Source organism: Lagenorhynchus albirostris, chromosome 17, assembly GCF_949774975.1.
Source record: "Lagenorhynchus albirostris chromosome 17, mLagAlb1.1, whole genome shotgun sequence".
Classification (NCBI taxonomy): Eukaryota; Metazoa; Chordata; class Mammalia; order Artiodactyla; family Delphinidae; genus Lagenorhynchus; species Lagenorhynchus albirostris.
In genome coordinates, this window is record NC_083111.1 from 80,878,857 (window position 1) to 80,895,724 (window position 16,868).

The 16,868-nt window shown below is 50.7% G+C and overlaps 1 protein-coding gene across 1 annotated transcript; it reads left to right on the forward strand.

The window, feature by feature from the left end:
• The first annotated feature begins 8,943 nt into the window (after positions 1-8,943).
• Positions 8,944-10,381, forward strand: LY6L (lymphocyte antigen 6 family member L). Its single transcript, XM_060127574.1, has 3 exons — positions 8,944-9,016; positions 9,154-9,270; positions 10,155-10,381. The coding sequence occupies exons 1-3, from the start codon at positions 8,944-8,946 to the stop codon at positions 10,379-10,381; spliced, it is 417 nt and encodes a 138-aa protein (XP_059983557.1).
• The last annotated feature ends 6,487 nt before the right edge of the window (positions 10,382-16,868 follow it).

Genomic DNA, 16,868 nt, shown 5'->3' on the forward strand with positions numbered 1-16,868 from the left:
ATGTAGACATGTTGTTAAACTTCTGCGAGATTCTCTCCTGTTAATCTGTCTCATGTCAGTGTCACCCTTAGACCAGCCAGAAGGGTACAGGAAGACTTCTCCACCCCCCGCCCCCACCCCCCACAGCCCATCCTGAAGATTTTGGCCCTGCAGCCACTTCCTTAAAACAAATCTCTTTTTGTTTCTATACACATTCTATTGGTTCTGCTTCTCTGGCGAATCCTCGCCCATACAGAGAATATTTATTTAATTTGTTTCATAAAGTCCTATTCTCTGTCAAAACTCTCAGTTTTTAAAGTCTATTATTGAACATACTTGTCACCGTTATTTTAAAGTCCTTTTCTGTTAACTCCATTATCTGGATCGTCCGCTGGTCCGTGTCTACGGCTTTTCTCCCCTGTTGCTATCGGTCACCTTGGGGCCTTGTATATATAAGAGCCAGAGGCCACACGTACCTCTAGTAGCGGGTCCCTCGGTTCCTCTTTTACCAGATCAAAGTGCATGAGGTATTCACCAGGTCAACTCCATCACAAGTTGAGCTGGGTTGGGCTGGACCGCAGCTTTGGGAAACTCATACGCCCTCCTGTCCCTCTCCTCCCAGGCTTCCGGTGGAGACTCGGGCAGGCGTGTCTCCTGGCCCTGGAAAGCGCGGCAGATGCCCTCCACGTCTTTGCACCCTGCTTTGAAGCCTCCCACTCCCAACTCCTGCGGCCGCTTTAGACTCTGGCAAGTCTCTTCAGAGCAAGGTCAAATGTGTGTTTGGAGCAGGCCTCTTTCCTCGGGTGGGAACTTGGCTCCTCAGGGCCGTGGGACTGCCGCGGACGTCACTCTTCCTTATACACGCCCCGCCCTGGGTACCGCCGCCTGCATCTGGGACTCAGCGCGCATTCTGGTTTTTCGTAGGTTTCGCTTTCCCGGAGCTGAGCGCGCTCGCCCCTCCTCCCTGGGTTGTGGATACATTCCCGCTGGTGGTTGGCAAATCCCCAGGAAGAAAAGACAGGGCAGGCTGGCAGCGTCGGCTCAGCTCTGGGGACTTCCCCACCTCTGGAAGCCAGTCCACTTGGTCCTTGTCCCTCTCAGCTCCCCAACACGTTTACTTACGACACCTGCAACCTGCCTGTTTTTTTCTTCTTGGTCCAGTGGGAGCATGTGACCGCCAGTCTACTTCAACCTGGCAAATCCCGGACGCCCTCTGATGGCTACTGAATTTTATATGCTTACTTTGCATCCTGACTCGTTACTGATTGTTTTCCAAATATGTTACTTTTATTCTTTATTCTCTAGGATTTCCAGGTATACTGCCGTATCATCTACAAATGATAGATACGGTTTTACTTCTTTTTCCATTCTAAAGCCTGTAATTGTTTATTGTTTTCTAACTGTATCAGTGAATACTTCTGACTGAATTTCAAATAGTGATGGGAATGCTTTTCCCATCACTATTTGATGGGTATTTTTTTTCTAATGTAAGATGATAACTTTTTTTAAAAAAATACATGTTAAAGGGCTTCCCTGATGGCACAGTGGTTGAGAATCCGCCTGCCAATGCAGGGGACACGGGTTCGAGCCCTGGTCCGGGAAGATCCCACATGCTGCGGAGCAACCAAGCCCGTGTGCCGCAACTACTGAGCCTGTGCTCTAGAGCCCGCAAGCCACAGCTACTGGGCCCGCGAGCCACAACTACTGAGACTGCGTGCTGCAACTACTGAAGCCCATGTGCCTGGAGCCCGTGCTCCGCAACAAGAAAAGCCACCACAATGAGAAGCCCACGCACTGCAACAAAGAGTAGCCCCCGCTCGCTCGCCACAATTAGAGAAAGCCCGTGAGCAGCAATGAAGACGCAACACAGCCAAAAAAAAATGAATAAAATTTATTTTTTTTAAAAAAGTTACATTTTCTTTTGTTTATTTATTTTTGGCTGTGTTGGGTCTTAGTTGCGGCATGTGGGATCTTAGTTCCCTGACCAGGGATGGAACCCAAGTCCCCTGCATTGGAAGGCGGATTCTTAACAACTGGACCACCAGGGAAGTCCTGTAAGATGACAACTATAAGAGATTATATTTCTCTTGAATATTTTTAATTAAGAAAGGATAGTTAATCTATTCAAACTTACTTCAAAGTCTATAGATTTACTCCTATGACATTTATTTTCATATCTATTAATAAGATGAATTACATTAAAAAATTCCCTGATATTTAACTATCACTGAATCCTAGGAATATATCCTACTTTGTCATACTGTACTATTTTCTTAATGTGCTGTTGGATTATGTTTGTTAATATTTCTTTAAGATTTTTGCACTGATATATCTAAGAGATGTTAGTCTGTAATTTTCTTTCTTTTTACAATTTTTTGTTGTTGTTGTTCTTTTTTTTTTTTTTTTTTTTTTTTTGCGGTAAGTGGGCCTCTCACTGTTGTGGCCTCTCCCGTTGTGGAGCACAGGCTCTGGACGCACAGGCTCAGTGGCCATGGCTCAGGGACCTAGCCGCTCCATGGCTCACGGGCCTAGCTGCTCCATGGCATGTGGGATCTTCCCGGACCGGGCCACGAACCCGTGTCCCCTGCATTTGCAGGCGGACTCTTAACCACTGCGCCACCAGGGAAGCCCTCTTTTTACAATTTTTATTAGGTTGGTTATCAATATTATACTGGCTTCGTTAAAAGAATTTGGAAGTCTTCTCTTTTATGTTCTCAAACAATCTATGTGTCATTAGGAAAATCTGGTCTTTGAAGATTTTGTAGAATTTTTTGTGTGAAATCATCTGATCCTAGTTGTTTGTGCTGGGGTAGTTTCTTATTATGTTTCTTTTCTACTGAAATTGATCTCTTTAACCTTTCTCTCTCAACTGGGATAAATTTTGCTTAAGTGTATTTTCCTAGGTAGTTATCCCCTTCATCTGAGGTCCTGTATTTGTAGAAGGGTATAGGAAATAGTCTGTTATCATTAAAATTTTTTCTCTTTCAATAATTACTTCACTCTTAGTATGTATTATTTGTACATTTGTACTGTCCCTCTTTTATTGATTAGATTAGTTAGTTGCTCATCTAGTTCTTTTAACTTTTCAGAAAACCAAGCTTTTGCTTTATTAATCACATCTAGGCTTGTTCTCCGCACCATTTACTTCTGCTTCTAGCCTTATGATTTTCTTCTCCGTGCTTTCTTCTGTTCACTTTGGTTCCCCCACCACCACTTTTTTTGAATTGGGGATTTGATTCGTGTATTGTCATTTCTTTTCCTTTTTTACTAAAATCGAAGTTTAGGGCTTTAAAAACTTTTTTCTGTAGCACTGATGCTTGATTATACTCTTGACTATATATAAAATACTTGGTTCAAATTTTATTTTCTTTATTTTTTAAATATTTATTTATTTATTTGACTGCACTGGATCTTAGTTGTGGCACGTGGGATCTTTTAGTTGCGGCATGCAGGATCTTTAGTTGCGACATGCGGGATCTAGTTCCCTGACCAGGGATTGAACCCGGGCCCCTTGCATTGGGAGTGCAGAGTCTTAACCACTGGACCACCAGGGAAGTCCCCAAACTTGAGGGTGTTTTTTTTGTTTTTGTTTTGTTTTGTTTTGTTTAATCATTTCTGCTTCACAGCGTCTTGAGAAGTCTGATACCAACCTATTTTTTTCCCCTACATATACGTTGTGGGTTGTAGGCACTAAGGGGCGCTTCTGTATCTTTTACATTTTTTAAATATCATTTTTATTTTATTTATTTTTGGCTGAGTTGGGTCTTCATTGCTATGCGGGGGCTTTCTCTAGTTGCAGCGAGTGGGGGCTGTTCTTCCTTGCGGTGTGTGGGCTTCTCATTACGGTGGCTTCTCTTGTTGCAGAGCATGGGCTCTAGATGCGCGGGCTTCAGTAGTTGTGGCACGCGGGCTCTAGAGCACAGGCTCAGTAGTTGTGGTGCGCGGGCTTAGTTGCTCCGCGGCGTGTGGGATCTTCCCGGACCAGGGCTCGATCCCGTGTCCCCTGCATTGGCAGGCAGATTCTCAACCCCTGTGCCAGCAGGGAAGCCCTGTGTCGTTTGCATTTTCTACTAGTGTAGTCTTAGCGCTCACCATTCTAGGTCGTTTTTCCAGGAACAGGTGAGCCCTTTTAGTTCGGGTTTTAGGTCGCTTTGTCCTCTTGTTTGCCTGCCTCCCTGCTTCAGTGCCTCTGCTACAGCTTCCGACTTAACAATCTCAAATGCCTGCTCCCTTGGAACTTTGTGAGACTTTATTTCTAAGCTGGTCTTTACGGTTTCCTCCATTTGTTTCCTCACTTTCATCGTTTTTCATCTCATGTCTTCTTTTTATTGCCTACTGTTGTTTTGAGGTTCTGAACTTCTGATGCAAGGTGTTCCTTCATATTTTCAAATGTTTTGACTCAGGCATGAGAGATTTATTCTGCTTCCTGGTTCGTTTTCTGGGACATTTTTCAAGAGAAAAGTTTTATTCTCGTTTTAATTCTTCTCCCTGCAGTGTCTTCCCACAGATGAGCGCGCAGTAGGACGCGGCCTCTTGGCGCGAGGCCGCCTTCTTCCGGCTTCGCGATGAAGTGCAGCTGTTCTTGCGTCCGAGGTCTGGTGGTGGGAGGGGTGGGTGCCTGCCGACATCAGGAGTCTCCCTGGTTGCTGCCGCACTTAATTTCCCCTTCTTCTTTCCTTCTTTCCATTGGCCACCAAGCCTGCAGGGGTTTCGCCCCTCCTACTGGTCTGCTCCCCAAGAACGGATGCATCTCCCACTGCTCCTGCATCCCTGCATCTTCTCAAGCCAGGCCGCTGGCCAGCAGCTCTCAGCCTGGCTCCCAGCATCCCCTCGAGGGGAGCTGGACCTTCTCTTTCTGAGGATGGCTTTTGTCCAGCCCATCACTCTCAGACCCTTGGTTCCTTTCTCCCGTTTCCAACCGCTCTCTCCACTGATACCCACGCTGCACAGCAGGTGCCCCAGGTCCAAAGACGGCTCTGCCAGAAGTTTGTGTTCGTTTTTCTACATGAAAGTAAATGACATCTGTGGTCTCTCCATTTCCTATGCGTGCTGAAGTCATGAGGAGCGTGGCGTCTTGTTCCCTTGCTCTGTTGATCTGAATTCCTTTTCTTGCTAGAAAGAGTAAATAGAGTTGGATGTAGGCAGCTGAAATGATCCTAGGGCCAGAATTCAGTGGGGTTTTTAAAACTTAAGATTCCAAATTTATTATTGCAAATTTATAGAAATACAATTGGTTTTTATCTTATAGCCAATGACCCTTCTAAATTCATGGATTAATTCCCATATTTGCTCTGTACATTATGTTCGAAACTCAAAATCCCATGATGTCCAAATGATAAGAAGTTGATTTCTCATCTTTTTAAAAAATCTTTATTTATTTATATTTTTGGCCGCGTCGGGTCTTAGTTGCGTGGGATCTTTGCTGCGGCGTGCAGGATCTTTTCACTGGGGCACACAGGCTTCTCTTTAGTTGTGGCTTGCGCGCTCTGTAGTTGCACACGCGGGCTTAGTTGCCCTGCGGCATGTGGGATCTTAGTTCCCTGACCAGAAATCGAATCCATGCACCCTGCATTGGAAGGCGGATTCTTAGCCACTGGACCACCAGGAAGTCCCTGATCTCTCATCTAAAATGGTGATCCCCTTGTTTCTCTATCCAGGACAGAGTGAGTAGAAGGGGTGATAACAAGGGGGGAAGTGTTCAAGAGTTCACCATAAAGATGACGCAAGTTAGAGCTGGTTTTATAATGACCTTTATCAGATTAGAAAGATCCCCTCTATTCTTAGTTTGCTGAGAGAGTTGTAATCACAAATTGCGTTGAATTTAACAAATAATTTTCTGTATATATTGGATTATATAGTATGTTTTCCTTTTTGTGGGCCATTGGTGATTTTCCAATATTATGTTTAGGACATGTTTCATTAATTTTCATGGGCTATTGCTCTGGAATGTCCACTTTTTGTAATACCTTATCCATTTTTGTTAAGAAATCAAGACTGTGCTAACTTCTTAAAATTAATTATGAAGTGTTCATTTCTTTCCTCTGAAAGAAGCTTGGAAGATTGATATTATCTTTTCTTTGAATGTTTGGAAGAATTAACCAGTGAGAGCATCTAAATCTAGAATTTTCATTTGCAGAAAGTTTCTTTTAAATCAGCTTTTTGAGGTATTATTTGTAAAAAGTAAAATTTATGAATATTAAGTATAGTTTCATGAGTTTTGAAAAACTGTTTTGGCCATTTTAACTGCTTTGCATTTTCATATAAGTTTTTGAGTGACCTTATTAACCTGTCACAAATGCCACCGGGTTGCTTCGTCACACCCACATCCAACAGCACCATGCGATTTGGGGGTTTCGAATTTTTCACAGATTCACATTCAACTCCATTACGGCATGAAATGACAAATGAATAAACGTATGACGTAAGCCCAGATCCTCCCCCCAGGCATCTCCAGTTCCACCCCCTCTGTGCCCACCTCCAAGCCGGGCCCATGCCCGGGCAGAGGCTGGACAGCAGGGAGGGCTGGAGTGGCACCCAATAAAGGGAGGCTCTGGGTGCACCAGCAGCAAGGCGGAGGCTGCACCTGGCCAGGCATGGTCCCTAGGACGTGCCAGGCAAGAGGGGGCGGGGGACAGTCCTGCTGGTTGGGCCGCTGGGTAGACTGGAGGGGAAATGACCCCAACCAGCTGCACACCCTCATTCATAGCCAGCACATCCTCTCCCTGTGGCAACAGGAAGCTGGGCCTGCAGGGGGTGCCGAGGCCTCCAGAGGCCCAGTGGCTGCGAGTGGAGGTGCCCGGCAGCAGTCACTCAGGGGCCAGAGGCAGCCCGTCCAATCCCCCTTTGCCTGCTAGTCGTCCCTTTTATCCTTTGGCCCACTCTCCTCCTGCGAGACCCCTGGGGGCAGGGTCACCCACTGCACATCCAGATCCAGGGCCCACACCCTGCCTTCTCCTCAGAGGAGCTCAAACGGGTGTGGTCAAGGAAATAAAGGCAGGAAGGAAAAACAAAGAAAGAACCTGGGGAAAGATGCTGGCAGGACATGGCGTGACAAACTGTGAAGCCACTTGACACACAGGGGCGGGCACCTGGGCATGGGCGCTGCCTTTAGGGGGCAGCCTTGGGAGGCAGGGGTCCCTGGGGGTCAGAAAAGAGGGCAGCCTTTCCTGCCCACACCTGGACTCACGCAGGGCCCTTAGACCTGCCCGGTCTCCAGGTGAGGTTGTGGCTGGGGTGATGGTGCCTCCAGAGGGGACGGGGTCCCACTCCGGACCACCGCCCCTGCCCTCAGTGGACTCTGCTGCTTCATCTGTGCCGTGTTGTTTGGTGACAAAGATTCTTTGCTTGGCCAAACTTTAGTCAGGCTCCCAAACCTTCTCCTGGGCCCATCTGGGCACTTCCTTGTAAAATCCGGTTTTAATAAGAACCTCCCACAACTCAGTATCCGATGGGGTTCCATCCCCTCCCACCCCCCAGGTGAGGACTGAGCACCTGCCCTGCCTTCAGGGAGATCCTGGTAGGTTTGTTTAGCCAGAATCCCCCTACCCCTGAGGTCTCCTCTTAGTGTTTTTCCATCCATTGACCACACCTGCTCCTTGGCTGTAAATCCCCACTGCCTCTGCTGTATTTGGAGTTGCCCCCAGTCTCTCCCTGCACAACCCCGGCACAGCGGTCCCTGCGCCGGTCTCGAGAGCCCCGCTGAGATGATTCAGTCTCACTGAGCTTTACGAGCGTCATGGAAGTTTCTTTCTTTAACACTGGTTCTGGTGAGGACAGGTTCCTGGGAACCTCCTCCCCTCCTCCCCCTCCCCTCCTCCCCCTCCCCTCCTCCCCCTCCCCTCCTCCCCCCCTCCTCCCCCCTCCCCTCCTCTTCCTCCCCTCCTCCCCCTCCCCTCCTCCCCCTCCCCTCCTCCCCCTCCCCTCCTCCCCCTCCCCTCCTCCCCCTCCCCTCCTCCCCCTCCCCTCCTCCCCCCCCTCCTCCCCCCTCCCCTCCTCTTCCTCCCCTCCTCCCCCTCCCCTCCTCCCCCTCCCCTCCTCCCCCTCCCCTCCTCCCCCTCCCCTCCTCCCCCCCCTCCTCCCCCCTCCCCTCCTCTTCCTCCCCTCCTCCCCCTCCCCTCCTCCCCCCTCCCCTCCTCCCCCCTCCCCTCCTCTTCCTCCCCTTCTCCCCTCCCCTCCTCCCCCCTCCCCTCCTCCCCCCCTCCTCCCCCTCCTCCCCCCTCCCCTCCTCCCCTTTCTCCCCTTTCCCCTCCCTCCCCCACTTGCCCTTAATTGCCCTGTTTCCTGCCCTGGGCCTGGCTCTTGATGCTTTCCCTCTGGACGGCCCTGCACTTCATCTCCGATTGCCCAACCGGCCTCCTGTTCTCCAGCCCCAATGATCCCTCCTCCCCCTTGAAGCCCTCCTCCACCTCCAACACCAGACCACTTGCCACCACACCTGCGGGAAGTTTCAGCTCTCCTGAGCCTCCGAGGCAGGGACTCAGTGTGGTCCTGTGTCCCCAAGGTGTGAACCGGGCCCTGTTCCGCAGGGGGTTGTTACAGGAAGAGAAGGATGCAGCAGAGCTGGCGCGGGGTGGAGACTGGCGGAGGGGATGCACCCACAGGGGAGACGCGCTCCCTGCCCGCCTTCTGCTCCAGCACGAAGCGGCCATCCTCACGGACTCCAGGAGACCCTCCCAAGAGCCCGAGCTGCGAGCAGGGGCTGACAGGCCTCCACAGCCGGCCCTCCGTCAGCTGACCCTCCCCAGAGGGCCGCGCTCCCTGAAGCAGGGGAGGGAAGGTTCAGGAGTCCTCGGGCTGCGAGAGGGGCAACGCGAGAACCAGGGTCTGAGAGGCCTCGAATGAGGAGGGTCCAGGGCGGAGAGACCGAGGGGATGGGCGGTGCGACGGGGGGAGGTCCGCACAAAGCCTCCGTCTCTGCTCCACCGTCCCTCTCCCGCCCTCCTGCAGGCTGAGCCGTCTGGCGTCATGGGGGTGCCGGTTCCAGTCCTGTGGGCTCTGCTGGTGTCTTTGGGCTGTGCTGAAGAAGCCACAGAGCCAGGTAAGGGCAGCCCTCTGGGCTGCGGGGGGCTGCGGGAGCTCCGGGGCGCAGCGGGCGCATCTCTAGGCAGCGGAAGCCCTTTGCGCCGCCGGGCAGGTGCGCAGCGCGCTCCACCGCGGCCTGCTGCTGCCCCACAGGTGAGAACCTGAGCTGCTACCAGTGCTTCAAAGCCACGAGCTGGGAGTTTTGCAAGCCCGCCGCGTGCGCCTCCGGCGACCGGGTCTGCGTCTCCCACACGGTGATCATCACCCTGAGTGAGTCCCTGGCCAGCGCTGAAGGGGCCTGTCGGGGGCTCTGCGCTGGATCCTTCGGGGTCTCTGCGGGGAGCTGAGGAAGGCTCCCTTCAGGGGACCCCTCGCCTGCGCCGACCTTTGCCAGATCCCGGTCCTGAGCAGGGGAAGAAGGAGGCAGCCGCTCAAGACTGAGCCCTGGGGGCTTCCAGAGGACGCTGGCTGGTCTCTTTCCTTCTTTTCGGTTATCCTAAACCAAGCGCCCTGAGCAGCCTATGATACGATGTAATGCAAAGCATACAGCTGTCATATAATACAATACAACAAGGTTCAGTGTAGTGAGGTACCATGCACACAACAGATACAGCAAAACACACACAACACAGCACAGCACAGCAGGACACAGGAAGGTGGACTCCACCCGAGGGTATCTTTTCTTCTGTAGTTTGGGTTGTTTTGAGTGTTCTGTTCCCTCCGGTGCTTCGTTCAGAGGTCTCTGCGCGTCTCTAAGTGAAGGAGGGAGGGGTGGGCGGGAGCCCAGGCCGGGTGCAGCAAGGCCTCTGGTCACCATCGTTTCTCTCTCTGCTCTGCTTCCCCCGTCTCCCCGGGACTCCCAGGCCCCTGGCTACCCGGGTTTCCAGACCACGTGTGGTTTCAGGGAAGAGCCCCGACCAGGGCCAGCAGTCCTGAACCCTGCCTTTGCTGTGACCTTGAAGGTGACCCTGGGCAGCTGTGCTCCCACTGTGCAGGGCCTGGCTTGTGAAAGGATCAGGAGAAGGTATCTGTAGATGTTCCAAGACCAACAGTTCTCTGACCCGAGGTTTGGTTCTGGCCTTCCCTGCCCGCGGGAAAGCACCCCTCCCCAGGCTCCCCCTCTCTTCCTGAGCGCTGTCTCCTCTTTTCTGCAGGATCTCGCCTGAGAATTTCGCTCAGCAGGCGCTGTGCTCCCAGGTGTCCCAACACCAACATGAAGTCTGAATGGTCGTCGGGCCCCGGGGTGCACGGCAAGATCACCAGGCACTGCTGTTCCAGATCTCTCTGCAACAGGGCACCGCCCCCGCGGGAGGCTCCTGGGGCGCTTCCAAGGGCGCTCCTGCTCCAGGTGGGCCTTGGCCTCCTCTGGGTCCTGCTGTGAGCACCTTGCCCTCAGCCCCAAAGCCCACGCTGTCCTCCCACCTCTATCCTGCCCCCATCGCTCTCAAGACCGTGGGTGGGACATTCACCCCTGAGACGGTAGGCAGTGCCATCGCCTCGCCCTGGGCCCGGCCGCCTCTCCCGTCCCCAGCAGGGGCCCTTCGCTCACACAGCCTGGGACTGTAGCCCCACTCCGTGGGGTCAGGGATGGGGGCATGCGATGGGCATTTCTCAGTTTGGGGTAACAGCCCCTGCTCTGAACGGAAGCTCCAGGTCCCTGTGCTGGGCAAGAAGAGCCCGGCAAGGCCAGAGGGTGGCTCAGCCCTGGCTCTGGCTCTGACTGGCTCTGTGGTCTCAGCCCCCCCACGCCCGCTGTTCTCGCCACCTCTGTCCCTGGCCCAGGCAGAGTCCTGCAGTGGGACCACGACCTTCACTCCTTCCAGAGACAATAAAATCGTTGCTTGACCACACCCCCTCTTGCTTCTTCCTCGTCTCTACCCATTGGGCCCAGACTACAGCCCTCTGGCCTGCTCTCAGCAGACTCTGTGGTTGTGCGCCGGCCATGGTTGGAATGGTGGACAAAACTGTCCCTCTGGGCTACAGCCAACCAAGCTGGGGACAGGACCAGCACTGGGCAAGCAGGAGTCACAGGCTCAGGGTCGGGTCCTCAGGAGGGCCAGCTGGCCAATGGTGGGGTGGAGGCTCGGAGTCTGGGGCACATGACAGGGGTCAGTGGTGCCCGCCTAGGAGAGTGGGGTGGAGAGATGCTGGGCGGTGGGGTGGATGGGAACCATGTTTGGTGCACAGGGGTGCTGGAGAGAGTAGGGGCTCATGGAAGGCCTGGAGGTGCCCAGGATGGCCCCATGCCTGGCTTGGGGGAGGGTCACCCAGGAGAGGGGCACAGGGGAGGAGCAGGTTGGGACAAGTGGAACTTATGACAAGCTCATAGAGACATCCAGGGGAACATCCAGGGAGACATCCTGGAAGGCAGAGAGCTAGAGGACAGCAGCCAGGAATCTGTGGGCGGGGGCAGCGTCAGCAGGCAGCAGGTCCCCAGAGCCCAGAGGACGCTGGGTCCACACACCTGGCCCCCAGTCCTGGTTCCTCAGGCTTACCCCACCCCGGAGTCTGCACACCTCCCCCCGCCAAGGTCTGCACACCCCTCTGCCCAGGGTCTGCACGCCCCTCAGGGTCTGCCCAGCTCTGGGTCCTTACACCTGCCTCCCCCATTGCACACCTGACCCCAATCTCCAACTCCTGGTGATTTCCCCCGTGGACCAAGATGGGCCTGGCCGCCCCTCATGCTCCGGGGCCTTCATGCATTCCCAGTCCTGGGCTAGGCTCCACTCTGTGCCAAGGAGACCGACGGAGTGGCCAGGAGCTCTCTGGATGAGAGGCCCAGAAGGCCCAGCTTGAAGTGGGACCTCACTCCCCCTCAATGCAGTTGTGACTTTTCATGCTGAATTTAAACCCCTAGGCTGGCCAAGCAGGCTGGTCACCAGCTACTGCTTCTGACTCCCCACACGAGGTTCCTGGCCCATTGAGGCATCAGGAATCTCTGACTTCCCGAGTCAAGGCCAGTCCACAAGGCCAGTGCAGAGGGGAAACAATCACCCGGTAGGGCCACGGTCTTCTCTCCAAGCTGCATTCTCCTAGGAAATACGTGTGTGTGATCCGGGTCAGGGAACACCACACCCTGTCTGCCCATGACTGCCGTACCAGCCGCTCTCTGCTTCCCTCTCCATGAAGATGACCACCTTTGGAGCCGGGCATCCTGGTCCCTCCTCTGGACAGGGGACCCAGGATTGTAGGCCCTTGTGGGAAACCTCTCGGCTAGAAATCAGAAACTTTGCTGAATGAATGGAGAAATGAGTAAAGAATGAGTGAAGGAAAGATGAAGATGATTGACAACCGAATGAGAAAGGTATTCTTGAGCAGGGAATAGATGCTTCATGAGGGCTGAGCACGTGAGGTGAGAAGAAGATGGAGCCTGCCCTCAGCCATTCAGCTTCCCCAAGCCGCTCTGACCTAAGACGGTGGCGGGTCATATCCTTCCTGGGCACCACGGCCCTCCCCCATTCCCCAGGGCCCTGAGCAGCACGTGGCCGCCACGGAGCAACCCAAAGCTGGTCTGAGCCGGCCTCAGGACCGCCGACGTGCGGGCACTGCTATGGCCATCATTAGTTTCAGGATTTTTGCTGTGGCTTCTTTGGGGACCAGGTTCTTTTTCACAGTCTCTGTTGGGAAGCTCAGATCCGGCTACAACCTGCACTCCGACAGGCTTCCAGCTTCGTGCTGACACTCAGATGTATCCAATCCCGTCTCCATCCTGGCCACGCCTTGCCTTTCCTTTCTTCTACCCTACCTCCTTCAAAATTATTTGCGTTTCTGATTCTCCTAGTTTGTACTACCTTAACTCTTTTTTAAAAAAAATTTTTTTGTGTTGTGTATTTTATTTATCATTATTATTTTTGGCTGTGTTGGGTCTTGGTTGGTGTGTGGGGGCTTTCTCTAGTTGTGGTGAGTGGGGTCTACTCTGCGTTGTGGTGCACCAGCTTTTGATTGTGGTGGCTTCTCTTGTTGCAGAGCATGGGCTCTAGGCACACGGGCTTCAGTAGTTGCAGCACGGAGGCTCCGTAGTTGTGGCACACGGGCTTAGTTGCTCCGCGGCACGTGGGATCTTCCTGGACCAGGGATCGAAACTCTGTCCCCTGCATTGGCAGGCGGATTCTTTCTTTCTTTTTTTTTTTTTTTTTTGGCGGTACGCGGGCCTCTCACTGCTGCGACCTCTCCCGCTGCGGAGCACAGGCTCCGGACGCGCAGGCTCAGCGGCCATGGCTTACGGGCCCAGCCGCTCCGCGGCATGTGGGATCTTCCCGGACCGGGGCACGAACCCGCGTCCCCTGCATCGGCAGACGGACTCTCAACTGCTGCGCCACCAGGGAAGTGCCTACCTTAGCTCTTTCAGCTATCAAATGGATTTGGCGAGTCAACTTTCATAATTTCCCCATCCCTTGACCTCTGTTCACTGGTTCTGCCTGCTGCGTGCTCCCTGTCCTCGTCCGGCTGTGGGTCCTGATTCCACTGATGGAGCCTGGGGTCTCCCCAGGCAGCCCACGTGAGGACGGGGCACTCAGGAGGCACTGCAGGACAGCCCAATGGCAGCGTGTGTTGGGATTGTGAAGACCTAGAAGGGAAAGCCAGCTGTGAGGGCATGCCAGATGCTGCTTCCACTTCCCTTGCTCTAAAAAAGAGACCCAAGTCTGCCACGTCTGTGGTACAGAGTCGTGAATCAGGTCGTGTGTGAACTCCACACGCAGCAGAGTCCAGAGCGGCCTGTGTTCTCCTGCAGGTTCTGTTCCCCACCCCTCCCACCCCCGAGGGTACAAGTACCCCCGCCCAAGGTCTGCTCAACCTTGAACGGAGCATTCTGGTCCTCTCATTTTGTTCCAAATGTCCAGATTTTTATCTTTTTTATTGAACAATAAATTACCCCATAGACAATGTTCTCTGTCCATAAGCATTTAAATTAAACATTTATAACAGAGAAGATAAACTTTTAAATCCCAAATATTTCTAAACTAAATTATTACATTTTGATTAGTTCATCTGTTGAACAAGGAATTATAATAGGAATTTTTAAAATTCCTTGATCTGAACAGTAATAAAATCAGGACAAACGTTTATTTTGAAAAGAAAACGGCACTGTGAGGAAAATGGATAGGTTAGATCCTTATGTTACAAAAGAAGAGGGGCTGAAACATCAATAAACCATGTGTTTAAATCTAGAAGCTGGAGACAGAAAAATAAATTAAACCCCCCAAAAAACCAAAAAACAAAATTAAGCCAAAAATGTGATTTAGTGAAATAGGAAACCAAAATAAAATAGAGAAGATCTACAAAGTCAACAGACTAACAAGATGGTGACATTGGCAAGATTGAAAGCGGGAGTAAAGAGGAAATACAAATAAATGACAAAAATGGATGAAAGGGCCACATAGCGCTAATCACCCATTCGCACACAATTCTAGCAAAGGGACATGTGAACAATGAACGCAGCCTTGTGGGCCACACGAGGAGGTAGCAGGGCATTCCCGGGTTAGGGTAAATGCTCTACGTCTTGACTGTGTTGGTGGTTCTATAAGTGTTTACATTTGTCAAACTCACCGAACTGTCCACTTCAAAGGGGTACTTTTTACTGGGTGTAAATCACACTTTAGGAAAGTTGATTGAACTATCACAAGAGAGTCATTGCATACCTCGATGGGATAGGTTTGAAGATTTAGATGCAATGAAGTATTTCCTAGTGAAAAATACAGATTACCAAACTCGACCCAAGTAGTAGAATTTCCAAGTTCCTTTTACAAAGGAAGCATAACACTGACAGCTAAACGTGACGATGATACTAAAAAGCAAATGACAGCATTCTGTGGATCAGTGCAACAATCTTAAATAAAACAAACTATTAGCAAACCAAATTCAATAGCATATTATACAATAACATGATTGTGTGCATGTATCAGCCCTGAAGCCAGGAACTTAACTGTATGAGGAAGTGCTGGATGCGGTCTTATGATGGTGCTGAACAAAAGGATCAGTACTTTCTAACATTGTATCTGAGACACAAGCAAATGAAAATAAGCAAGAGAAAACAACTAGAGGCATGAGAGCTGGGGAAAGTACAATCTCTGTAACTAACTTAATAATATGTTTCAAAAACCCTAAAAGATCAATGATAAAACTAGCAAAGTCAATAAAATCATTCAATAAGGTAGTAGAATATGAAACTAAAATAAAAATTAATAGCCTTTTTATACATGAGCAATAGCCACCTAGAGGCTATAGCGGAAGAGAAGTTTTTATTTACAATTGTGGAATAGAGAGCTAATGCTTAAAAATAAATCTGACTGGGCTTCCCTGGTGGTGCAGTGGTTAAGAATCCGCCTACCAATGCAGGGAACACAAGTTCAAGCCCTGGTCCGGGAAGATCCCACATGCCGCGGAGCAACTAAGCTTGTGTGCCACAACTACTGAAGCCTGGGCGCCTACAGCCCGTGCTCCACAACAAGAGAAGCCACCGCAGTGAGAAGCCCACACACGGCAGCGAAGAGTAGCCCCCGCTTGCCGCAACTAGAGAAAGCCCGCGCGTAGCAACAAAGACCCAGTGCAGCCAAAAAATAAATAAATAAAATTTTAAAAAATAAAATAAAAATATAAATCTTACTAAAAATATGCAAAATCTAAAGGAGGAAAATTCAACCAACTTCCAAGAGATGCAACAGTAGCCTCGAGCAATTGTAAAGACACTCCTTGTTCTTGGACAACTCCAAATATCATTAGAATGGCAGTTCTCTCAGGACTTCCCTGGTGGCCCAGTGGAAGACTCTGCACTGCCAATGCAGGGGGCCTGGTTCGATCCCTGGTCGGGGCACTAAGATCCCACGTGCCGCAACTAAGCCCTCACACCATAACTAGAGAAGCCTGCATGCTGCAACAAAGACCCAGCACAGCCTAAATAAACAAACAAATAAATGTCAGTTCTCTCTAATTTATAAGATTTTTAATTTAATGTGATTACCATAAAAATAACTTTTTTTTCTTAAATGGGCAAGTTGAAAGACGTGTAAACAAAAACATTCAAGATCAGTTAGGAAAAAAATAAGTTGTGGAAGTAATAAGTACTAGCACAGGTTAAAACATAATTTAAAAAAAAGTTTAGGGGCTTCCCTGGTGGCAGAGTGGTTAAGAATCCACCTGCCAATGCAGGGGTCACAGGTTCAAGCCCTGGTCCAGGAAGATCCCACATGTCGCAGAGCAATTAAGCCTGTGTGCCACAACTCCTGAGCCAGCGCTCTAGAGCCCATGAGCAACAACCACTGAGCCCGCATGCCACAGCTACTGAGTCCATGTGCTGCAATTACTGAAGCCCACGTGCCTGGAGCCCATGCTCTGCAACAAGAGAAGCCACCACAATAAGAAGCCCATGCACCGCAACCAAGAGTAGCCCCTGCTCGCCGCAACTAGAGAAAGCCCACGTGCAGCAACGAAAACCCAACACAGCCATAAATAAATAAATAAATAAGCAACATGTCATTGTCATGTGAATGGACAATCAAGTGACGTAGAATAGAAAGACCAGAAATATATCCAAGAACATATGGAAATTTAGTGTATGATAAAGGAGGATTCTCAAATCACTGGAGCAAAGATGAACCAAATGGATTAAAGACCTAAATGTAATACTGGATGCTATAAAAGTCTTAGTTAGAGGAAAACGTAGGAAAAACACTCTTTGACATAAACCACAGCAAGATCTTATTTGACCCACCTCTAGAGTAATGGAAATAAAAACAAACTTAAAAAATAAAATAACCAAATGCAACATAATTAAACTTAAACTAAAAATAAACAAATGGAACCTAATTAAACTTAAAAGCATTTGCACAGCAAAGGAAACCATAAACAAGACAAAAAGACAACCCTCAGAA